Raw genomic sequence first — 26,807 nt, 5'->3', positions numbered from 1 at the left:
TTCCCAAGCAAAGAGGCACTGAGTTTGAAGGTAGGCCTTGAAATAAATCCACAGGTACACCTCCAATTGACTCAAATTATGTCAATTAGCCTATCAAAAGCTTTTAAAGCCATGACATAATTTTCTGGAATTTTCCAAGCTGTTTAAAAGGCACTGTCCACTTAGTGTATGTAAATTTCTGACCCACTGGAATTGTGATACAGTGAAATAATCTGTAAACAATTGTTTGTCCTAACTGACTTGCCAAAACTATAGTTTGTTAACAAGATGTGTGGAGTGGTTAAACTGAGTTAATGACTCCAACCTAAGTGTATGTAAAATTCCAACTGTATATGCCTCAATAGTGGTAAAGTAATAATCACGCATATCAAAGAAATGCTAAAGAGTCCTAAAATTGGTTTAAATGTAGATTGAAGAGGTTTGGGGTTAAACTCATTGACATTTTTGTAAACTTTCAGTAAAATAGAGACATGCATTTCTCCACTAATTTGACATTGTTTATGAACATACTTTTTTTGTATGTGGACACCTATTAAAATGAGTGGATTAAGCTATTTCAGGGGTGCAGAGAGCAGTTGCTGGGTTCTTGAGGTTGCGAGTGGAGGGACCACCCTGCAGAGGATGTATGGGAGAGGGCTAGCGAGGGTGTATAAAATCAAGCACACAGCCATGCAATATCCATAGACAAACATTGGTAGTAGAACGGCCTTACTGAAGATCTCTGACTTTCAACATGGCACCGTCATAGGATGCCACCTTTTTAACAAGTCAGTTCGTCAAATGTCTTCCCTGCTAGAGCTGCCCCATTCAACTGTAAGTGCTGTTATTGTGAAGTGGAAAAGTGTAGGAGCAACAACGGCTCAGCCGCGAAGTGGTAGGCTACACAAGCTCACAGAACCAGACCGTTGAGTGCTGAAGCCCGTACAAATAGTCTGTCCTCGGTTGCAACATTCACTACCGAGTTCCAAACTGCCTCGAAGCAACCTCAGCACAATAACTGTTAGTCGGGAGCTGAATGAAATGGGTTTTCATGGCCGAGCAGCCGCACACAAGCCTAAGATCACCATGCGCAATGCCAAGCGTCGGCTGGAGTGGCGTAAAGCTCGCCGCCATTGTAGTCTGGAGCAGTGGAAACGCGTTCTCTGGTATGATGCTTCACCATCGCAGTCTGACGGGCAAATCTGGATTTGGTGGATGCCAGCAGGAGAACACTACCTGACTGCCTAGTGCCAACTGTAATGTTTGGTGGAGGAGGAATAATAGTCTGGTGCTGTTTTTCATGGTTCGGGCTAGTCCCCCTTAGTTCCAGTGAAGGGAAATCTTAACGCTACAGCATATGACATTCTAGACCAGGGGTGGGCTACTCCAGTCCTCAGGGGCCTGATTGGTGTCACACTTTTACTCCACCCCTAACAAACACAGAAGATTAATCAAATTGCATTACAAACTGAATATCATGATTAGGTGATTATTGGAGTCAGGTGTGTTAGCTGAGGTTGGGGCAAAACTGTGACACCAATCAGGCCGCTGAGGACTGGAATTGCCCACCCCTGTTCTAGACGATTCTGTGCTTCTAACTTTGTGGCAACAGTTTGGGGAAGGCCCTTTCCTGTTTCAGCATGATAATGCCCCCGTGCACAAAGCGAGGTCCATATGGATTTTTTGTTCTTTTGAGATCAGCGTGGAAGGACTGGCCTGCACTGAGACCTGACCTCAACCCCATCGAACACCTTTGGGATGAATTGGAACGCCGACTGCGAGCCAGGCCTAATCGCCCGACCTCACTAACGCTCTTGTGCTGAATGGAAGCAAGTCCCCGCAGCAATGTTCCAACATCTAGTACAAAGCCTTCCCGGAAGAGTGGAGGCTGTTCTAGCAGCAAAGGGGGGACCAACTCCATATTAATGCCCATGATTTTGGAATGAGATGCTCGAGCAGGTGTCCACATACCTTTGGTCATATAGTGTATCATAGTTTAATGTAATCATGATAGTCCAAAACAACGATAATGTACTGTACGTGTATAATTATTTTGTTTCACATTGATCTGTTTGAAATGTAACTCCTTTTTGGATGGTGATATGACATGCTGTATTCCCCATGTATATTTCTAAAAGGAACTGCATCAATTTTGTATCTGGAATAATAAAACACTCAAGTTCAGATATGTCTGAAATGTATTTTGTTTCCGATTGTTTTCCTTGAAGTGGTCAAAAAGATTAATTGTTGGCATATCATTGTGATGTTATCTGAACAGGAAGCTGAACCAACTAAGCCACAGTAGAGATAATGGATTGAGAGCATGTTTTGCAGAGAAACACAGAGCACATTACATGCAAATTACTCTCATTGTGGAAAATAAGTCTACTATATTATTTATTCAGATCTTTGTAGAATATCCCCAATTTTAGGACCTGTAGGTATAATTGTATTTTATATTATTTGATAAAATATTGAATTTGGCCTTTACTACTATTTTACACATTGAATAACACTTTCATAAATGGCAAAACAGACAAGTCAAATAAATGATAAGGAATAGGGTTTCGAAGTGTCTACTATATCTAGGAGATGTAAAGGTCAGGATATATATTTAACCCCTTTTTTGTGGGGGGGTGCAAAACTACTTCCATTCATTTTTGGTACTGGTACCGGGTTACCTTCATACTAGTCCCGTGACACCTGTGGGGGTCATAGAGCAAAACGGAGAACACCATCTTGTTTGTGAGAGTGGTATAGTAGTTTTGATGCTACAGACGTTTTCGTGAGAAGACCGATTTTCGGGATGTCTCTAAAAGGCGCTGCATGGTCAATCTGACGTCTGCGTTGGCCGTGCAGCATTTACGGTGATATGGCCTCTGTAAGAGTCAGGGCATTGATACGTATTGTGCATTGCCGAGCAGCGTAGAGCTGTTGTGAAGGAAGTTCTCAAGGAAGTGAGTGGGCCTCCTGCCCTCACCTACCTTCAACCAATCATGTCAGTACGGAGCCCTCCGCATTGTCACAAAATTTGAGAGGCGCACAGCGATGCGGTACAGAGCTCAATTTGGCCTCTGGATGCCTCCGGGGGCTCCGCAATTGCATCACACCATCCATACGGCTCCTCCGACCACATTTTCGGATCAAGCTTAAATTGTCTTTTAGTCTGACAAACAATGCTGTAGCTCTGCCTTTTTCCACCGCAGATGGGGGAGGCAGACATAGGCGGTTGTGATGGATTGAGACGGAGCTCGCAGCTAAAAAAAAAACGGACATTTTGTATTATTATGTTAAATAGATTGAATGATTAAATAAATCTTCCGTTTTGGAACTCTGATCTTCTGAGATAGTCTGCTGCTCCCTTTGGCTTGTCCCTCTTAAATATCTGTTTTTGTAACATGTTTGCTTGGTGTTGTCTGTTTATCCTGGAAGGGTTTATGAAATGTTATTTTCTGGCCTTGATATGGACCCTCTGCTTTTACAGGCAAAGAATTTTACACCAACAGGTTTCTGTGCCAATGCACCACACTGTTGACATAAGAGTGTAAAAACACCAGCAAATCAGCTCCAAGTGATTTTAATTTGAGAAATCTGTTCCAAATTATTCCCACACAGAGAGACATACAGTAGGCTATGTGATCGTATACAAATGTAAGCAAAATTTGAATTGATTGTTTTATTCAAATATAGTGCTGAGCGATTAACCAACATTTTTGCGGGGTTATTAAACAACTAATTGACCAACATCGGTTCAATTACTTGAATTCCATTTAGGTTGGGTTTTGTGAGCCCAACACACCGTTTCTCTAGAGAGAAATCAAATCATTCGCGAGAGAAATCAACTCTAGAACTATGTGGGACGTTGGGCTGAAGGGAGTTGTAGTTTTCATTAAACAAATATTCAACCTAGTTCAGCACAGAAACATGGTAATTAACTACAATCCACTGCTCCATTTCCCCTGGCTCGGCTACGTGTCAGAGAAAAAGGCGAAGCGAGAGGTTTCTCTCTCTACAAAATCTGTCCAAAATAATCCCAATAAGTCTCTATTGTTTTATTTTGGGTCTAAACTTGTTGCCTGCCTTCCTGCCTTTCGGACGACTCCCATAGAGCTCCTCAGTGGAGATGTCATAATACCCATAAAACCTAGTGGTCAAACAGGGAAATGGTTCCAAATTGTTTTTACACCATTCATTTTTCCCATAGGGGATTTTTAGAAACACTTAAAATAAGGGCTGTGTTTTATGTAGGCAGAGCCCCACTTGTTTTGAGCCTCACATTTTTAGCAAGGCTTGCCTGTTTTGCATGTAAAAAAAATAATATATATATCGTTGAGTTAATAAAGCTGCAAGGCAGCTCCAAAAGTAAGACAGCTCCAAAAGGCAGCTCCACAATGCAGGTGTTTCAGCCTAGCTCAGTGCTTTCTGCAGTGGTGGGGCAAGCCAGCAGAAAATACAGAGCATTGTGCTGTGATTGGCTCAGTGTTCTGTCACTCATAGAGACACTACATCACTGCCAAGTCTAAGGGTAGTGCTTGAAAATTCAAGCCCGTTGGGTGCTGCCATAGAGATACATTAGAAGTGCCCATCCAAGAAGGCTCAAGATCATTGGCCACAGATAAAATTACAACAAATCATGTTATATCTACAGTAGCTTTGATTGGACTGATCATGTTAACATCATACTTTCAAAATCTTAGCTAGTAGTCATCATGAATCAAGTCGACAATCTACTGGCAAATCCTTTTTAATCCTTGTCATATGAAGAGAAATAATGAAGAGAAATTATAGATGTATCGGTGCTCATCGGCCATTGGCTCATCGGCCAAGTTGGAAATTGCAAATTCAACAATGAGTGGTTTGGAAGGAATCAGTGGCTAACTGTAAGCATTGCAAAGCAATCATTAGCCTGCTATTCAGTGGAGTGGCTGTGTGGTCCCAAGATTAAGATCCAAGTTTAAAATGATAACCATTCAACATTGGGCATGCTGTCAATGAAGCATGATTTGTGCCGCGCTCAAAACAACTTAACTCTGAACTGCAAAACCTGACTTTAGTGAGTTCAAGACAACTGGGAACGTTTTGAACTTTCATCCAACTCGGAATTGTGAATCGGGAACTCGGGCCTCTTTGTAGAGCTACGACCTGAAGATCACTGACGTAATCATGTTTCAACCTTTTTCTTCTTCTTCCAGTTCCCAGTTGTCTTGAAGCACCATAAATCCAGAGAATGCCAGACTTTGATGACAAAGTTTGCCCACAAAGGACCGCCACGCCACCTTCCTGTTCAAGTGGGCACAGCACAGTCCAAAAATGTATTGTATTCTGCTGCATAGATGATGTAATATGCCAGGGATATATGTATACTGTTGCTAAGAAAGTAATACTAAGTGTATGTTGTGTATCAAGTTGTTAGTAGCCCACGTGCCTCACCTTAATTATTTGGTATATTTTCACCTCTTAATTTCGCCTACTGTTCTGACTTGGTGGTGCACACGTAGCCTATAACCTATTTTTGAGAAATGTAATCATCTAATATTGTAAGAGCTTTCATTGGCTGCTTACATGCCCCCTTTATTTATCCTATGGTTCTGACAGAGTACAGGAAGAACACTAAGAACGAATGTTCTGAATTCTATCGCTATACATTTCAAAAGTGCTGAACAAATAGTTATATTGACTACATCCGTCCTAGCTCGCTCATTAATGTCTTAATTGAAATTACAGATTGCCTCTTATCCGCTTGTCGTCCCCTTATGCCAGTTTGTACATCTCAATTGTCAGTAGAAACCACATTTGTTTAAGCAAGTCAGCCATATCAGTTATGTTTTTTTTAAAGGCAGTAAATGAGGCTGAATGAACTGTTTCGATGCCAGACAATGCTCCGCTGATAGCCAGGTGTAGCAGTGGTAAGGTGTTGGGACTGCTGTTGGGACTCTGCTATTGGGACAGCTGTATGTAGGCCCTAACAGTTTGTGGGCACCGTTTGTCACCGTTATAGTGCAATTAATTTAGTGTTGTGGCTTTGCTGGCATGCATCCCACATTATTATTTTTTTGCTCAACCAAGATTTACATGCTAAAATCGCCACTGATAAGTCCATACAAATCTCAGCCCTTGGTTAGAAAATACATAATAAAAACTATAGATTGACTCCCAATTATGCTTGCCCTATGATGTACAGTGGCTTGCGAAAGTATTCACCCCCCTTGGCATTGACCCCCCTTGGTATCTAGCCACTGGGATTTTTGCCCATTCTTCAAGGCAAAACTGCTCCAGTTCCTTCAAGTTGGATGGGTTCCGCTGGTGTACAGCATGTCATACCACAGATTCTCAATTGGATTGAGGTCTGGGCTTTGACAAGGCCATTCCAAGACATTTAAATGTTTCCCCTTAAACCACTCGAGTGTTGCTTTCAGCAGTATGCTTAGGGTCATTGTCCTGCTGGAAGGTGAACCTCTGTCCCAGTCTCAAATCTCTGGAAGACAAACAGGTTTCCCTCAAGAATTTCCCTTCATCATTCCTTCAATTCTGACCAGTTTCCCAGTCCCTGCCGATGAAAAACATTCCCACAGCATGATGCTGCCATCACTATGCTTCACTGATGATTTTCTCGGGGTGATGAGAGGTGCTGGATTTGCACCAGACATAGCGTTTTCCTTGATGGCCAAAAAGCTCCATTTTAGTCTCATCTGACCAGAGTACCTTCTCCATAGGTTTGGGGAGTCTCCCACATGCCTTTTGGCGAACACCAAACGTGTTTGCTTATTTTTTTCTTTAAGCAATGGCTTTTTTCTGGCCACTCTTCCATAAAGCCCAGCTCTGTGGAGTGCACGGCTTAAATTGGTCCTATGGACAGATACTCCAATCGTCGCTGTGGAGCTTTGCAGCTCTTTCAGGGTTATCTTTGGTCTCTTTGTTGCCTCTCTGATTAATGCCCTCCTTGCCTGGTCCGTGAGTTTTGGTGGGCGGCCCTCTCTTGGCAGGTTTGTTGTGGTGCCATCTTCCTTCAATTTTTTAATAGTGGATTTAAATGGTGCTCTGTGGGATGTTCAAAGTTTCGTATATTTTTTTATAACCCAACCCTGATCTGTACTTCTCCACAACTTTGTCCCTGACCTGTTTTGAGAGCTCCTTGGTCTTCATGGTGCAGCTTGCTTGGTGGTGCCCCTTGCTTAGTGGTGTTGCAGACCCTGGGGCCTTTCAGAACACGTGTATATATACTGAGATCATGTGACAGATCATGTGACACTTAAATAAAGTCCACCTGTGTGCAATCTAACTAATTATGTGACTTCTGAAGGTAATTGGTTGCACCAGATCTTATTTAGGGGCTTCATAACAAAGGGGTGAATACATGTGCATGCACCACTTTTCCATTTTGAATTTTTTGAAACAAGTTATTTTTTTCATTTCACTTCACCAATTTTGACTACTTTGTGTATGTCCATTACATGAAATTCAAATAAAAATCCATTTAAATTACAGGTTGTAATGCAACAAAATAGGGAAAACGCCAAGGGGGATGAATATTTTTGCAAGGCACTGTATTAGGCTTAGGAGTTTTCCTGCTCAGGTAAAAGGGTCAGGAAAACTCCTGGCCCCACACCTACATGAATATGAAGACTACAGTAAAGGGAAATGGATCATTTATTTTCCATAAGTCTTTTAGATTTAGCTCCAGTCACACTTCTGTTTTTGGGTAAGGATTATATGAGCAGGTCATTATGGACAACTTTAGCATTTTAGCTAATTAGCTACTTATGCAACTACATAGCATGTTAGCTAACCCATCTCCTAACCCTTTCACCTAATTCCCAACCTTAAATTTAACCACTAGCCTAGCTAACGGTAGCCACCTAGCTAACTTTAGCGTTAGTCACCTAGCCACCTTGCTAACTTTAGCCACAACAAATTGGAATTCGTTACATATCATACATTTTTGCAAATTTCAGAACATATTGTACAAATTGAAATTCGTTACATATTGTAAGAATTGCTATCTGTAACATATCATACGAAATGGATGATGGAAATAAACAAATGAATACATACAATATGAAACGTAACATGTCATACCAATTGAAGTGCCCCGGCTTTCCAGAGCCCTATATTCCCCTTTAACTGTGTGTGTTTTCCTTTCTAACCTTGTCTCTGTGTGCAGTATCCTGTGAGGCCCAGAAAGTCAGTGTTCAGGTGGAGTGCGGTAGCAATGCTGGCATGGGAACAATGAGCTCAGGTGGCTCCCGAGTGGCGCAGCGATCTAAGGCACTGCATATAAGTGCAAGAGGCGTCACTACAGACCTGGTTTGATTCCAGGCTGTATCACAACCGGCCGTGATTGGGAGTCCCATAGGGCGTCGCCCGGGTTAAGGCTTGGCCGGGATAGGCCGTCATTGTAATTAAGAATTTGTTCTTAACTGACTTAAATAAAAAATTAAATAAAAAAATGTCTTCCTACCTGGTGCGTGCAGTCGGCCCAGGCTGCCACTGGACCCATTGTGACAGCAACTCCACCAGCTGCAGTATACCCAGCATGCACTGTGGTCAGCACCACAACCTGACAGTCACAGCCCAGGTGTTCGTAATGTTTTGTACACAGTGTATAGTTAGTCTATAATGGGGCTGTTGCTGGGCAGTGACGTTGAGCTCCTAGCTGTTGGTAGCCTGCAGTAATGTTATTTGACCACCGGGTGGTAGTGGAGAGTTACAGTAGATGAGTCACTCAGTGGGGTTATTTTTGGGGCACTGAGTTCACAGACACTTAGACAGACAGACAGCTCATGTTCTCCCTTTGTGACAACAACAGACAGAACACACCCCAGTCTGCCTTTGATGGTCACCTAGATTCTGAGCACAGATGTCAATATAAGGCCTTGATCCATGAGGTGAATATGTTGATTCAGAACCGTGATCTATTTCCCAATAGATTGATCAAAGTAATTTAGTATTTTTCCTAATTTCATGTGCTGTGTGTTAGTCTGTGTCTACATCAATCAGCTTGAGAATGTATAGCCTACAGCTATCTGCGTGTATGGTTTATCTATACATGTTTATACATGGTTTAAGGTACAGTGGGGAGAACAAGTATTTGATACACTGCCGATTTTGCAGGTTTTCCTACTTACAAAGCATGTAGAGGTCTGTAATTTTTATCATAGGTACACTTCAACTGTGAGAGACGGAATCTAAAACAGAAATCCAGAAAATCACATTGTATGATTTGTAAGTAATTAATTTGCATTTTATTGCATGACATAAGTATTTGATACATCAGAAAAGCAGAACTTAATATTTGGTACAGAAACCTTTGTTTGCAATTACAGAGATCATACGTTTCCTGTAGTTCTTGACCAGGTTTGCACACACTGCAGCAGGGATTTTGGCCCACTCCTCCATACAGACCTTCTCCAGATCCTCCAGGTCTTTGCTGATCCTATCCTTACGAGTTTGCAAAACTCACTCAAGCACTCAGGTGTGCGCACACACGCTTGTGGTGCATGACAGTACAGAAGCCTGGAACTGTATCATCGTATCACATGATGCTTGAACCAACAGATCCCATGAGATAGTATGTTTGTTGGCATCTCATTTCATTTAGATTATCTTTTTGTAATAAACCTATCCCCTGGAGGTGCGTGAAATTGGCTGAGGCTTTTGAGTTACACACACTCATCCCACACATTCTGTATATTCTCCACTCAAACACCATACACATCTTATCTGTAAATATGAAAATACTTGTGTAACTGGGTTGTACCGGAATTACAATGCAGTCATGAGGAGTATTTGCATAGTAATTTGAGTATTGTCACAACATTGTTTTCTAGACCAGAGTAACTGAGGTACTGTCTACTCAGCAGGAGTAAAAGATGGGTTGCATTTGTTTAGAAGGGTGTCAAAAATGTTATCCTTGTCTCTCGTGTATATTATGGGGTAAAGGGCCACGGAAAACTCTTCATATCGTTCACCTGCCCATAAAACCTCTCCCTCCCTCCCTCTTCCTCACCTCAGTGCAGACCATCTGTGAAAGTGTGTGATTGTGTCTGGAGTGCAGTGGTAGCTGGATGGGTCCTGAACAAACATTGTCTTTTTGCCCACACCTGCCGCCGATATATTGTATGCAAACGGTTTCTCTTTTCTGCTTTTCTCTGTGGCCGGAGGAGGAAGCAGTGTTTGTGTGTGTGTGTACAAGCACAGTGTGACAGTTATCAGACACCACAGGTTGTAAAGGTGGATAACTGTAATACTGAATAAACAGGAAGAACTGAATGGCTCTGCTTCGAGTGTCCTTTCATTTGCACTTCCAAGTCTTTACCTCCCTCTTCAATGTGTCTGCTCTTGTTTTCCACTTTTGCGCCCCTGAGGCAAGTAGGCAAACACACACACACACACACACACACTGAGGTGAATCTCTTCTGTTTACCCAACCAGCTCTAGTGTAGGGGGAGGTATGAGGTTGTTAGGACAGACAATATTTAAATATTCTGTTTGGATGCTCAAATATTGAACTTTACTCTACTTTTATAGACTGCAATGGTTAATGAGAGATTTTGTTTTGGGCATATTTGGATCTGCTTACATGAGGGAAATCACACAGACTGAGTTATGAGGAAATGTTTAGGAACCGAGGAACTGTTTACTTCCCATATTGCCAAATTAGATTCTGTGAGGGAATGCAATTTGGAAAGTGACATCATTGTAATGTATAGGGTATTGGCATTAAAGAAAGGTACATTACATGTACCTCCTGAGGTGCACTCCTGAGGTGCACTCCTGCGGTGCACTCCTGTTTAGAAGGGTGTCAAAAATGTTATCCTTATCTCTAGTGTATATTATGGGGTAAAGGGCCACGCAAAAACTCCTCATATCGTTCACCTGCCCATAAAACCCCTCCCTCCCTCTTCCTCACCTCAGTGCAGACCATCTGTGAAAGTGTGTGATTGTGTCTGGAGTGCAGTGGTAGCTGGATGGGTCCTGAACAAACATGGTCTTTTTTGCACCTGAGGTGCACTCTTGAGGTGCTGACTTGCTGCACCCTCGACAACTACTGTGATTATTATTATTTGACCATGCTGGTCATTTATGAACATTTGAATATCTTGGCCATGTTCTGTTATAATCTCCACCTGGCACAGCCAGAAGAGGACTGGCCACCCCTCATAGCCTGGTTCCTCTCTAGGTTTCTTCCTAGGTTTTGGCCTTTCTAGGCAGTTTTTCCTAGCCACCGTGCTTCTACACCTGCATTGCTTGCTGTTTGGGGTTTTAGGCTGGGTTTCTGTACAGCACTTTGAGATATCAGCTGATGTAAGAAGGGCTATATAAATACATTTGATTTGATTTGATTACATACACTGAGTGTACAAAACATTAAGAACACCTGCTCTTTCCATGACACAGACCAGGTGAATCCAGGTAAATGCTATGATCCCTTATTTATGTCACCAGTTAAATCCACTTCAATCAGTGTAGATCAGGGTTAGGCAACCCTAGTCATGTTTTTTATTTAACCGACCTAGAAGACCAGGTGTGTTGAATTTAGGCAATCACTGAACTGATCAATTAGCTCAGTTGGTCAGGTGTGGTGCCTAGTTGGAACAAAATCCTGTAGTATCTGTGGCACTCCAGGAACAGGGTTGCCTACCGCTGGTGTAGATCAAGGGGAGGAGACAGGTTAAAGAAAGATGTTCAAGCCTTGAGACAACTGAGACATGGATTGTGAATGTGTGCCATTTACAGGGTGAATGGGCAAGAAAAAATATTTAAGTGCCTTTGAACTGGGTATGGTAGTAGGTGCCAGGGGCACTGGTTTGAGTGTGTCAAGAACTGCAACACTGCTGGGTTGTTCACACTCAACAGTTTCCCGTGTGTATCAACAATGGCCCACCACCCAAAGGACATCCAACCAACTTGACACAACTGTGGGAAGCGTTGGAGTCAACATGGGCCAGCATCACCCGTGGAACGCTTTCGACACCTTGTAGAGGCCATGCCCAGACAAGTTTTTAGGCTGTTCTCAGGGCAAAAGGGTGTGCAACTCAATATTAGGAAGGTGTTTCTAATGTTTTGTGCACTCAGTGTATATGAGATAGAGTAACAACTGACTGCAATATGAGTGGTATTACAGTGCAGTGCAGATGCAGAATAAAATGCTCTTATGTTACAATAAGGCCCTTTTCATAAAAGCCATGTGATGCCAGAGAAATATAAATCACATTCAACAAAAGAGCAGGGATTGATGCTCTATAGAACATGGTGAAAAGGAAATGTTTTGAATAGAATTACTGTGAAAATATACAAAAAACTGTTCAAAAGTTTGGGGTCACTTAGAAATGTCCTTGTTTTTGAAAGAAAAACACATTTTTTGTCCATTAAAATAACATCAAATTGACCAGAAATACAGTGTAGACATTTTAATGTTGTAAATGACTATTGTAGCTGGAAACGGCAGATTTTTAATGGAATATCTACATAGGCGTACAGAGGCCCATTATCAGCAACCATCACTCCTGTTTTCCAATGGCACGCTGTGTTAGCTAATCCAAGTTTATCATTTTAAAAGGCTAATTGATCATTAGAAAACCCTTTTGCAATTATGTTAGCACAGCTGAAAACTGTTGTCCTGATTAAAGAAGTTGGAGCATCAGCATTTGAGGGTTCGATTGCAGGCTCAAAATGGCCAGAAACAAAGAACTTTCTTCTGAAACTCGTCAGTCTATTCTTGTTCTGAGAAATGAAGGCTATTACATGTGAGAAATTGCTAAGAAGCTGAAAATCTCGTACAACACTGTGTACTACTCCCTTCACAGAACAGCGCAAACTGTCTCTAACCAGAATAGAAAGAGTGGGAGGCCCCAGTGCACAACTGAGCAAAAGGACAAGTACATTAGCGTGTCTAGTTTGAGAAACAGACGCCTCACAGTCAACTGGCAGCTTCATTAAATAGTACCTGCAAAACATCAGTCTCAACATCAACAGTGAAGAGGCAACTCTGGGATGCATTAAGAATGTCTACACTGTATTTCTGATCAGTTTGATGTTATTTTAATGGACAAAAATGTGCTTTTCTTTCAAAAACAAGGACATTTCTAAGTGACCCCAAACTTTCGAATGGTAGTGTATATACTCAGAGACTTGTCCCGAAGCCACTCCTGCGTTGTCTTGACTGTGTGCTTTGGGTCGTTGTTCTGTTGGAAGGTGAACTTTCACCCCAGTCTGAGGTCCTGAGTGCTCTGGAGCAGGTTTTAATCAAGGATCGCTCTGTACTTTACTGCATTCATCTTTCCCTTGATCCTGACTAGTCTCCCAGTCCCTGCTGCTGGAAAACATCCCAACAGCATGATTCGGCCACCACCTTGCTTAACAGTAGGGATGGTGCCAGATTTCCCCCAGACGTGATGCTTGGCATTCAGGCCAAAGAGTTCAATTTCAGTTTCATCAGAACAGAGAATCTTGTTTCTCATGGTTAGAGTCCTTTAGGTGCCTTTTAGCAAACTCATAGGGGGCTGTTATGTGCCTTTTACTGAAGAGTGGCTTCCGTCTGGCCACACTACCATAAAGGCCTGATTGGTGGAGTGCTGCAGAGATGGTTGTCATTCTGGAAGGTTCCCCTATCTCCACAGAGGAACTCTGGAGCTCTGTCAGAGTGACTATTGGGTTCTTGGTCACCTCCCTGACCAAGGCCCTTCTCCCCCGATTGCTCAGTTTGGCCGGGTGGCCAGCTCTAGACTTGGTGTTTCCAAACTGCTTCAATTTAAGAATGCTACTATGTTCTTGGGGACCTTAAATGCTGCAGAAATGTTTTGATACCCTTCCCCAGATCTGTGCCTCGACACAATCCTGTCTCGGAGCTCTACGGACAATTCCTTCGACCTCATGGCTTGGTTTTTGCTCTGACATGCACTGTCACATGTGGGACCTTATATAGACAGGTGTGTGCCTTTCCAAATCATGTCCAATCAATTGAATTTACCACAGGGTGATCAATGGAAACAGGATGCACCTGAGCTCATTTTTTATTTTGAATAAATTTGCTAACATTTCTAAAAAACAGTTTTCACTTTGTCATTATGGGGTTTTGTGAGTAGATTGATGAATATAAGAATATAATTTTGAATATAATTTTTATGAATTACAGGCTATTTGTCATTGTTAAAGACTAATGAGTTAACTGATCGAAAGCCTTATCTAACAAACTGACAGACAGCAGAAAGAAGAGAGAGAGCCCTTGCAAGCACATAAACACATTTTGGTTACACCTTACAGTAATATAATAAACAGTTTATTTATCCATCATAAACATGAATAAATCCAAAAGGTGACACTGATCTCTACTTCAATCCCTCTCCCACCCATACAATTTGATTAACAGACCCAGGGTCAAATAAAGATTGTGTACTTGCATGGATGTGGTTTTATGAAGACTACAGGAAAACAACAATGCTCAAAAAGTCATTATTATGAGTTTAGCAGCAGGGCACATAAATTCAGCATGTTTGGATGAATTTCTGATGGGGGAGCTCTTCACTATTATTCTCTCCATCCACTCCCCCTGCACCTGCAGCGTCTTTCTCTCGGGTCTATCTGTCTCTCAGACACTGACTGATTCTGCTTCCTGTGTTGGTGAGGCTTTACAGTGGAGTGAGTGGGAGAGCGAGAACGAGAGATAAAGCTCTTAAATTGAATTGAGAGCGAGAGAGGGGCAGGGCGGAGAATTGAGAGGAGCAAACTCACTGCCAACGGTGGTAGCGCAATATGGAGTAATCGCGTCCGCTCGACAACGACGGGAGTAGTTTACAAAGAAAACCCCGCTTTGGATCGACATTACATTAGCAAGGAATAAGATAACAATTTCAATTATGAGATTACGGCATTGCATATAGACAATTGACTTGAAGAGACTAAAATAGACGTTGCAATTTCTATTTATTATAGAAAAATGGCGAACGAGTCTCCAGCTAAAAGTCTAGTGGACATAGACCTTGCCTCTTTGCGGGTGAGTGCAATGCATGTTATGCGGATTTGTGTTATTTGCTGTTCAAATCCTTGTATTGTAATTTTATTGACGCCACCATGGAATAAACCCTGGTAAAATGTGTCACAAATAGTATGTGTTGTTCTTGTTGTGGATACCGTTAGGTGGCTGAGTTCCAATCATTCTTTTGTTTGCAATGCTCTGGGATGTGAGGCAATTCGGTCGCAACCACCTGATTTAACGGGTTGTAACGTGGCCCATACTAAACCATCCTTCTCTCACAAACAGTTATTTGGTAAATGTTAACCATTTGATCATTTAATTTTATAGGACCCAGCTGGTATTTTCGAACTGGTGGAAGTGGTCGGCAATGGTACCTATGGACAAGTATACAAGGTTTGTTTGGATTTTCATATTCCATATAGGGTATATACTCGAAATAGGCGGAAACTAGCTCAAACATGTATTTTTCTCCCTACTCAAGAGAAGCTGCAATTATAGACCGTTGGACCAGTGCGGTCTGGACTGGATTAGTAATGCGCTGAGATGTAAAGGCCAACCTATATAACTGTTCCTTTTATTTTCTTTACGATTTTTTCGTGTGTTTTATTGTGTTAGGACTTACCAACTGTTCGTTTATTTATCCGTCAACAACATGTAAGCCAAACCAGACCCTCATCTCCCTGCCAATTTTCCTGCCAATGCTTAGGCCATCATACGAGCCTGACAAACTTCTCCCGTTGCGCTACTGGGTGTGCACGGTTGCGCATTCTAGTTAGGCCTACTGTATACTCAGATCCGATGCCGTGATAGGCAAATTGACATGCCACTGTAATAACAGTCGACTAGCACAGCATGGGATTCGATGTGGAGGAGATTGCGCCTACAGTATCCAGCTACCGTCACCCCTTCCCCATGTCACTGGAGAGTGGTTAGAGCAGCCTACCTACATCACATCCTGTTGTTTTGAAGCTGCTGTTACCTTGTAGAAAGAGAATATGTCCAGACTTGTTCAGCATAGACGACTTGCATCACACTGTTGTCGCCTGATTTTATTGGTCACATGGATTCCAATGGAAGACTTAGACCTGGGTCAAATAAATTGGTTGAAAACTTTCAAATAGCCAATTTGATAATGATGTTGCTTGCCTGGTAACATATGCAATGGCATAGTCTCAAAAGTGCCAACTCAAAGCCAAATAAATTGCACTATATAGATGATGTATTTGACATATGTAATTAATTACATAAACTTATTTGACATAAAACGGTCTGTAAAACTAACATTTGGACAAATGAGTCCTCCGTGGGTGGAAACACTCCAACAAACACATGGATTCACAGTGTACGCTACTACACCCTACTGTATACAATGACCGGGCTGACCAGGACTGGATCAGTGCAGATCTCACGGGCCTAGTGATGAACTGAGTCAGTCGATATCCAGTGATACAGTGATCAAAGCTGACCTCCATCAGCTCTACATAGCTGTTCAGCAGGGTATGATAGAAACATGTAATAATCAGAGGACATGTCAGAGGTTCAGAGTGAGGATACACAGTGGTGTGTATTCATGGATGCCAACGGAAGCCAGGTGTCCCAAAAAAAGAGAAGATATTTCGTCTCTCATAAATTTTCAAGAGGCTGAATGTATCTCACTGGAGAAAGCATCCCTCTGTCTCAGTATGTTTTTTTTTTTAACAGGTAAGTTGACTGAGAACACATTCTCATTTACAGCAACAACTTGGGGAACAGTTACAGAGGAGAGGGATGAATGAGCCAATTGTAAACTGGGGATGATTAGGTTACCATGATGGTATGAGGGTCAGATTGGGAATTTAGCCAGGACACCAGTGTTAACACCCCTACTCTTACATTAAATACCATGGGATCTTTAGCAACCACAGAGAGTCAGTCCACCATTTAACATCCCATCTGAAAGACTACACCCTACACAGGGTAATAGGATATTTTTTTTTAGACCAGAGGAAAGGGTGCCTCCTACTGGCCCTCCAACACCACTTCCAGCAGCATCTGGTCTCCCATCCAGGAACCAACCCTGCTTAGCTTCAGAAGCAAACCAGCAGTGGGATGCAGGGTGGTATGCTGCTGGCAAAGCTTATCTGTGTAGCGTATCTATCTGATGTCTGGTCAGAAAGAATGTGCCATTGTTGCCGCCCATAGCATTGAATGCATGGGAAGCCAGCGAGCATTTGGCATCCCTTGATTAAAATAATAGCCAATTAGCGTTGAGCTAAACTGAGTGAGCTCAGCTGTGAATGGTTCTGGCGCACCCCAAAAAATTATCAAGGGAAGCCAGTTTGGGTTTGGCTTCAGACCAATCACAAGCCATGTCATTATTGACAGAAAACAAAAATGTATTTATTTCATTGTGTTGTTGTCCTCTGGTGGCTAGCTGGCTAAAATCATCCCTTTCCTAATTTAGCCATGGATGGAGATAGGGATTTGGACTTGTGGTTTTACTTAATTCTCCGTACTGGCTAATGATTATAATGGCGATTTTGATCAACCGTAAACTCATACATTGTGCCCCTGGCCTGAGAGGATGGAAGATCAACATGTAGCTAGATATAGTATGCTAATGTTAGCTAGCTGGCCTGGCACATCATTGCCCATGAAAGGAAGTTAGTCTAGTGAGCAAGTATTTTAGCCAGGTAGTCTAGGACAAAAAAAAACAAACGCGTGTACTGTATGACCGAGTGATAGACCGTTTAGGCAACATGAAAGAGGAGGATGGCATTGTGTTTCTCTACAAGTAGAGTGAGTCAACATGTTTTTTCTACTTACACACACACAGAAATCAGTACCATGGACAGCCACATCATATTTAGCTTACGTTGATGGGACTAAATAGTTTTTGCTCTCTTTTAGTTGTCATTGTATTGAACTAAGCATAGATGATTAGATGTTGAAATGGTGCTGGAATAGTGGAAGCAGCTCCCGTTTTCTTTGAGACTTGCGGTAACTCTCCATGGTTCTAAATCAATAGTTGATTAGTAGTCTGAAAATTTGTCAGAAATATTACTTTGCTTGACCATGCTGTAGGTCATGTAACTGTTTGCTACATGCAATATGTTTTGTGGACTTCACCGGACAGTTTTGTGCTGAAAGAATTGTGTGGTTGAATTTATTCTGCAACTGTTTTCGTATTGTCTCGGCCTTTCGGCCTATATATCACGGTGTCCAGGCATATGAACTAACAGGTTATAGAGCAAACAAGGCAATTATCACAACACAGGTTGTAATATGCCTTTTCTTCTGCATTGGCTTCCCCGGTGATTTTACCCACACACCGCTACTGAAAATACAGGCTCCTCCTCCCTCCAGGAATCCACAGAATGTCAACATCAAGATACAACCAAGAGTTTTCTGTAGTGTGTCATTATCTTGATTCTGTCTAAAACCATCCACTCTGCATTTGGGTGTGTGCTGACAGGTTGTCTTCCTTTTAGGGACTGTAGCAGATATTCTCTGTACATAAATCTAAAAACATACATTCTGTAGCAGCCATTTTCTCTTGAGAGCAGATGATATCCTTGACTGAATCAACTTGTTTTATATGAAATCATTTCACCATGAGTAGCTAGCTACAATGTCTTCTTAGATCTGGGGACTGGCACATAAACAATTTGCTATATATAAAGAACCGGGCGTAAAGAAATGTTACATCAAATCATATTGTTTAGGGACTGCCAACGTCATGAAGGCTGCCGAAGGATTAAGCCTACTCGGTCATTAAAATAGAGAGTTTCCCATATCCCACATTCATTTAGTGCCTCAGTCTATGTGTGTGTTTGGGGTTTGCATATGTTTTGATCCACAGCTGTGTGTGTTTGTGTTAGGATCTGCATGTGTATATTCGATCTACAGCCCTTTTTGATTGGCCATCATATTCAGACGTGCTAATGGCAGCTGTGTGCCTTTTTTGTAGCTATGTGGACAGCAGCTGTTGTGGTGGAGAGAGAGATTTCCCTCAGATTACACAGACCCACAAAGAAAACAAATCCAATTTTGATAAACTCCCAAATCCAATTTTGATAAACTCCCATGTCTATTAGGTGAAATACCACAGTGTGCATTCATAGCAGGAATATTTGTGACCTGTTGCCACAAGAAAAGGGCAACCAGTGAAGCACAAACACCATTGTAAATACAAACTACACTGAGTATGCAACACATTAAGAAAATGACAGACTGACCAGGTGAGTCCAGGTGAAAGCTATGATCCCTTATTGATGTCACTTGTTAAATTCACTTCAATCAGTGTAGATGAAGGTGTAGGAGACAGGTTAAATACGTTTTTTTAAGCCTTGAGACAATTGAGACATGGATTGTGTATGTGTGCCATTCATAGGGTGAATGGGCAAGACAAAAGATTTAAGTGCCTTTGAACGGGGTATGGAAGTAGGTGCCAGGCGCACCGGTTTGTGTCAAGAACTGCAACGCTGATGGGGTTTTCATGCTGGTTAGTTTCTTGTGTGTATCAACAATTGTCCACCACCCAAAGGACATCCAGCCTACTTGACACAACTGTGGGAAGCATTGGAGTCAACATAGAGAGAGAGAATCTCATAATGAAAGGTGTTTTTGTTTAGATGGTAAGACCCAGCAGGAGTTGTAATGGCCCATTCTGCAAATATTTTAACCCAATTATAACCCCTCATAATAACTGTCTAGTCCATTCTACAACTGGTCAACGGTTCAGTTAATTCTAGTTAGTCTGACATGGTTATTTCAAGGAACTTGATATTGTTTGCTTGGTCCTCAGCTTTTCTGTAGAGAGCTGGTGGATGTTAGTCAGACTTGAGGAAGTAGCAAAATGCCAGAAGTCATCATGTAATGACGAGAAGTTGGTGACTTGAGCGGTGTACTGTGTATACCGGGGTATTTGGAAATAGCCACGGGATGGTTATTCAATACCGTTGAAATTATTTATTTGAAGTTTTTCAATACATTTGGATATTTATATATATATATATTTTTCAACTTGTGCAATGCATTAGGAGATAAAGTAGATTCCGTTCTTCATTTCACCTGTCACATATTTTACATTATGACGCTTACGTAGTTACCCTGAACAGTTGTAAATAGCACAACGGGAGAAATCGGGAGCAAGTGAGTCCAGCTCTGTATTGACAGGGTTGCGTTTTATATTGAAAGTCAAGTCTTTTTTTGCTTCTACAGAGTGATTAGGGATGTGCAACTATAGTTTTCCTTAACAGAAAATACATTAGTGCAACACATTCAGAAAATTGATTTTCATCAGATGACAACAGAAGTGTAACGCTATGACTGCCAGCCAAACAAGTAAATGAGCTAACAATGAAATAGCAAGGTCTTTTTTGCGAAACGATGCATGACCGTCATATTTCTAATGTTTAGGCCTGTCATATAAAGAATGTAGCCGGATATATTTCCTAAGATATATTTCCTAAGTTAATCTTGCATTTTACTGGAGAAAAATGGTCTGGCTTCACCGAGAGGAGAAAAGTAGCTACACATCAGTCAGAGTGCTGTCAGTTGATAGAATGCCGTTCGTGAATTCTCATCTGAGTTTAGAAGTGCAACTGAAGCACAAAAGTTGTCTGATGCTGAGCAGAAATTACAATAAGAAGCATTTTAGATCTGCGTTTATAAAACGCAGCATGATATTTCTCGGCCGTCTGTTCCTCCCTCTTCTTCCGAGCAGAGCATGTCCAAACTCACCAAACTCTTCGGTTAGCTCCTCCCTATAAATGTCTAACTTTATGAGCTGGATTGCCTGTCTTTGCAATTAGTTTATTTTTGTTTGTGCTTATTTAGAATATTTAGCTAGCAGCCTCCATGGAAATGTTCTATTACTTGTGCTAATTTTGTTAGCATTCTGGTAATAGATGCCCAATGGTATTTTTAGCATTTTGGCGCCTCCTTGTGTACCAAGCCGAAAATACAGTAAATCCCGGGGTGACAGAAGGACGGTATGACGATATGAAAATCTGGATACCGCCAAACCCCACATGTCAATCTGAAGTTCCATTTTGGACACAGAGATGGATGTCGAATGAGTCTGATTGCTTATTTGTGCTGGCTCAAACGCATTAAGAAGGAAAGAAATTCCACAAATGAACTTTTAACAAGGCACACCTGTTTTAATTGAAATGCATTCCAGCTGACTACCTCATGAAGCTGGTTGAGAATGCCAAGATGTCATCAAGCTGTGCAAAGCTGTCATCAAGGCAAAGGGTGGCTACTTTGAAGAATCTCAAATATAAAATATATTTTGATTTGTTTAACACTTTTTTGGTTACTACATTATTCCATATGTGTTATTTCATAGTTTTGATGTCTTCACTATTATTCAACAATGTAGAAAATAGTAAAAATAAAGAAAAATCCTTGAATGAGTAGGTGTGTCCAAACTTTTGACTGGTACTGTATGTGCCTCACCCACACCTATGCATAACACATTCCTTTATGGCTGCAACTCAAGATCAGCTCCTGTAGCTATCATTAACTTTCCAAGGGAAAAGTCCAGTGCACATTTTTGGATCATGGCGGAAGGAAGGTTCTGTGTCAGTCTATCTTTTTTATTTTTTTTTATCTATCTTTTCCATTCGTTTGAAGCACCTAGGCATGGTTGGCTGAGCTTGCTTTTTGAACTCTGGCTTTTTCTTCTCCTCCTCTCTCCGGGACCGAGGGCTTTTATCAGGCGGATGTTTGGGTTGGGCATCAATACCGTACATCAGAGTAAATACTGGCAAAGACGGAGAGGCAGCGTTGAAGCACTTTACAGATGGGCCAGGGGAATTTTGGCTTGGCTCTGCAGGAGCTGTCTGCTTTAGAGATCTCCCCCTGCCCTGACCTTCCACCACCTCCTTCTCCATCTGCCTTAGGTCTACAAGAGATGAGAGAGGACAAAGATGAGAGAGCGAGTGAGGAACAGGGTTACGGTCCATGGTGGGAGGTGTGATGCGGTGCAGTGTCCATGTAGTTTGGAGTGGGCACCTACACTTACTTACAGCAGCTTAAATGTACTAGAAGCCTGGCAAGAAGTAAGGCCTGATTTTTCACCTGACTTTCATTTCCACACTCTGCTGATTCAAACCACCATCCCTGCTGGTGTCTTTAAAAAAAACTGAAGGAAAGTGTAAATTTAACACTGGATTGCCCCTTCTCACTGTAATGTCAGGCACACCAGTCCATGACATTAGCTACCACCTAATTAAAACACTGTTTGTGGTTAACACCTAGTTTCCCCTCATTACCTGCTCCAGGTGTAGGTCCTTCATGAACATACCGACATTCTACCCAGATGAAGTCACTGCTACTGCGTACTGAAACGCTGGCTCGACTCTCCCTAACAAGAGTTTAATAGAGAGACTGCAGTTGTCCTATCCTTCCCAGAGCCCGGCCACCCAAGCACAGGGGCTCGGCCAAATGCTTAGCCCCCTGGCAGCTTGCTGTGAACGGTGGAAAAGCTGCAAAACATACAGCGGTCCACCTCTCTCCTCTCCCTCCACTATGGCAGTAGTGGACGAGCCCTCACTGTGGAATGCAAGGTCTGGGCTGTGTCCATGAGAATTAAGAGGGGGGGGGGGGGGGGGGGGGGTGAAGAGGGAGTGAGAGAGAGAGACCTGGCTTTTGGCCCCAGATTGACTTGACACCCCTCTGACTGCCCTCAGGGTCAGGTGGCTGGCTGGCCCATTATCCAGCCATGCATAGCCATGTCTAATTAGCAGCTTATGGCCATGATGTGACTGGGCGACAACTTTACCCCCCCATTTAGATCGTGTCCATTTACCTCCTCCCCCTTTTTAACTTGTCCCCCTGATTATTAAGCTAGCTTTGGTCCTTCCATATACCCAGCTAGCCCCCAGTACACCATGCCCACCCACTCCCCTCCCCCATATGATAGGAAAATTAAGACGCAGTGAAGGGAGTTGAGACCTGATCAATAAGGGCTAAGCGTTGTTCTTCGCTTGCGTGCCTCCAACAAAATACAATCATCACAAGCACCAGCTGCTTGTTTGTCCTGATCGCCTTCAGACTCATTAATTTCCAAACCATAAGCATCTTTATGTCCCCTGTGAAGAGACAGATTGTTATACAATACACTCAGTATGTGTTCATGCTCTGTTATAGGGCGGCCCAATGACTAATAAATTCAGACAATAGGGTAAATAGACAGCCATTCTAGCTCCCAGAGACAGTGACAGCACTGATCTTTTTGAGTGCATTTCTGTGAAAACACTATTTCCTCTGTGTGGGTTTGACAGCTCACTGGATACTTTCTTCACAGATACAACTTTGAAGTCCACAATGCTATTTTGCAAGGCGTGTATTGTTTCATTGGGGCTGAAGAAGACATTACAGTATTATGTCTATGTAGTGTGTAGAGAACAAGTGTGCTCCGCTGGCTTTTAGGTCTTTCAAAATGAGGCTGCAACTCTACCCCTAAAGAGGGTTAGCTAGACATGCAGGAGTCTTTTCTGAGTTATTCTATCTAAACCAAGAAGGAGACCAGTAGATGGCTATGAGTCATAGGTCTACACAGGAACGCACCCACGTCCAATGGCACACATGTCATGTCACTGTCAGTTCATCAGTCATGCGTGTTCGAGGTGTCCCATGGTGTGGGGTAGTAGGTTTAGCTTAGTCAGATGTCGCTCTCCTTCTCCCCCTCTCTCTCTCTTTCTTCCTCTTTCTTGCTCGCTCGCTCGCCTGGCTGTAATGATTCTTAAAAGAGTTGTCTGTTAGACACAGAGAGCCTGGTGCTAACTGGCCTCACAGACAACAGCTCCTTCATTCTGCTATCTATTTCTGACCTCCTTCTGACTGATAAGGCCTAGAGAAGGCCTCTCTGTTCCACACCAAAATGTCCGCCGTGGCCGGCCAGCTGCCATCAGATCCGTGTGTACCGGACAGACCGAAGGGCAACTGTGAGCGGGCGGGCTCTGGAGAAACCCCACAATGCTACACTCTGCCTGAGAGGGGTTCAGACACAAGGAGATAGTATTACTGTCTTATGTATTCTGTCTATTAGTGTAGTCAATCAAGCAAGGTCCGATGAATGGTGGTACTAGCAGTTTAGGATGAGAGACATTGTCTTGTGGCTTCTGGCTGCAAGACATTCACTAGCTCTTAGGTATATATCTTCAGGTTCTGTGTCTTGAAAAGTCTAACTCGGTGTGTTGTGTTTGTTCTTAATGACAGTTGTGGCTTGTCTGAGCCTTTAGGGTTTAGCATGCTACTGTATGGGAGGCCATCTGGACTGGGTATAGGGGATATAAGGATGGGAGGGGCAGGCTGAGGCACTCTGTCTGATCTGTGTGGGCACATGGTTTTAGGGAGAGATTGGGGAATGTAGCATAAAAAGAAGACAAAAAACAGCAGGTGTCCATTGGAATAGCTTATACCACTCTCAGTAGTGAGACTGTTGGTATATCTGGCTGTATTCACTTTAATTTAGGGGTACCAAACATATGGCCCGCAGGCCAGTGGTTTGAGTAAATAAAGAACTATACTTTAAAATGACTAAAACCAAATTCAAACTGTGTAAAAATTATAATGGACCTGCAGTCATACAGTTTATGTCCAGCTAGCTAATAATCACCTAAATGACATCTAGAGAGTCAGGGAACATCAGAAAAAAGGACTATCTTTTGCAAATTTTGATGGCAAGGAAATTTCAGTGTGGCCTTCCGGCCCTCATTGAAGACCGGATGCGGCCCCTGAGACAAAATGTGTTTGACACCCCTGCTGTAATGTTGTACCTGACTCTTCTTTGTTTTAATGGCTTTTTATATTGCATAAAAGTTGTATCTCCTCCAAACACATTTCTGACCATGGCCCTATTGTCTTCCATTTCGGTTTAACCTTAAATATATCTATCAGTGTGTTTATTTATACAAAGTTTAATTTGTCTTATTTTGTAGTTTTCCTTCACTTAAACTCCTCCCACTTCCCACACACACTCACTTAACACACTTCCATGCAATCTCCATATGTCCCTGATTCTTATAATGGCTGTTTTTCTTAATTGGGGGCTGCCTCTTTCCTTTCATCCCCTTCCCCTCCACTTTCAGGGCTAGGCGGCTGGTTCGACTGACAGACTGGCTGGTTGAACTAAATTAATGACTGGCTGACTGAATGACTGTGGGCCTCATTTAAGGTTGTTTTAATCTGATTCACAACACTTGAGTGCTGCCCAAGTCACCTGACTATAACACAGGTCACCTGACTAGAACCCAGGCCTGTGATTGGAGCAGAGCACCAGAGCACTTCCTCCTGTAGCTGGGCAGACTCTCTAAACTCCCGAGAGAATGTGTACTTCAAACGCACATATGCACACAAAGATACATCCTCATAGTCTATCTAACACATACATACTTCCACACACTAATGGAGATTCAGAGTTGAACCCAGACGTGCTACCTGTCCCAGACCTGCTGTTTTCAACTCTCTAGAGACAGCAGGAGCAGTAGAGATACTCTGAATGATCGGCTATGAAAAGCCAACTGACATTTACTCCTGAGGTGCTGACTTGTTGCACCCTCGACAACCACTGTGATTATTATTATTTGACCCTGCTGGTCATCTATGAACATTTGAACATCGTGGCCATGTTCTGTTATAATCTCCACCCGGCACAGCCAGAAGAGGACTGGCCACCCCTCATAGCCTGGTTCCTCTCTAGGTTTCTTCCTAGGTTCTGGCCTTTCTAGGGAGTTTTTCCTAGCCACCGTGCTTCTACACCTGCATTGCTTGCTGTTTGGGGTTTTAGGCTGTGTTTCTGTACAGCACTTTGAGATATCAGCTGATGTAAGAAGGGCGTTATAAATAAATTTGATTTGAACACTGACACTCTTTCGCATGCACTGACTGTACACATACACAGGCTTGTGTTGAGACACTGACTTTCACTTTCTCTCCCCCGTATCATATTTAAATTATTTGAATACCCTGAGTAGCACACACATACAGTACCAGTCAAAAGTTTGGACACACCTACTCATTCAAGGGTTTTTCTTTATTTTTACTATGTTCTATATTGTAGAATAATAGTGACGACATCAAAACTATGAAATAACACATGGAATCATGTAGTAACCAAAAAAGTGGTGAACAAATCAAAATATATTTTATATTTGAGATTCTTTAAAGTATCCACCCTTTGCCTTCATGACAGCTTTACACACTCTTGGCATTCTCTCAACCAGCTTCATGAGGAATGCTCTTCCAACAGTCTTGAAGGAGTTCCCACATATGCTGAGCACTTGTTGGCTGCTTTTCCTTCACTCTTCGGTCAAACTCATCCCAAACCATCTCAATTGGGTTGAGGTCGGGTGATTGTGGAGGCCAGGTCATCTGATGCAGCACTCCATCACTCTCCATCTTGGTCAAATAGCCCTTACAGTGGTTCCTCTTAAAAGGTGTGAGTTTACGCCGCGGGATTTAGAGGTAATTTGTGGTTTAGTAAGGTACTCTGTGTCACCACTTCATTACTCCACTGATTATGCTTTTGGGGCCTACTGTGTCTCTAACTGACAATGAATGGGCGACATAAACCTAAATAGAAACTGATAATTGTGCACAACTTCAGTATTACTTACTAAAACTGTTGTTACACTAAGGTTTTTATTATTTTATTTTGTTAGGATTATTTTGCTCTTACTGTAGGCCACTCCCGACCAGTCACGTTGTACAGCGCCTGAGTCGGTCTAAGACACTGCATAGCAGTGCAAGCTGTGTTGCTACAGATACTGATTCAGTATCCGTGCCGGCCTCGACTGGGAGACCCATGAGATAGCTGTAGGTTTTTGGTTTTTCTCCCTCTAAAAACATAAATAAATCATTC

The 26,807-nt window shown here is 42.4% G+C and overlaps 1 protein-coding gene across 7 annotated transcripts in view; it reads left to right on the top strand.

Moving 5' to 3' along the window:
- Nucleotides 1-14,651: 14,651 nt before the first annotated feature.
- Nucleotides 14,652-26,807, top strand: part of LOC120064272 (mitogen-activated protein kinase kinase kinase kinase 4-like) — a 102,569-nt gene continuing 90,413 nt past the window's right edge. For 5 of the 7 annotated variants that reach the window (XM_039014721.1, XM_039014725.1, XM_039014724.1 and 2 more), the window contains exons 1-2: nt 14,656-14,971; nt 15,281-15,346. In XM_039014721.1, the coding sequence (XP_038870649.1) occupies nt 14,915-14,971; nt 15,281-15,346 (123 nt within the window). In that variant the 5' untranslated portion in view covers nt 14,656-14,914. Of the gene's footprint in view, nt 14,972-15,280; nt 15,347-26,807 lie in introns of all 7 variants that reach the window. The other 2 variants (XM_039014727.1, XM_039014726.1) reach the window with 1 other exon arrangement.

This window comes from Salvelinus namaycush, chromosome 19 (genome assembly GCF_016432855.1).
Source record: "Salvelinus namaycush isolate Seneca chromosome 19, SaNama_1.0, whole genome shotgun sequence".
Lineage (NCBI taxonomy): Eukaryota > Metazoa > Chordata > Actinopteri > Salmoniformes > Salmonidae > Salvelinus > Salvelinus namaycush.
Note: the sequence above shows the minus strand (reverse complement) of the source record. Positions and strands in the feature narration are given on the sequence as shown.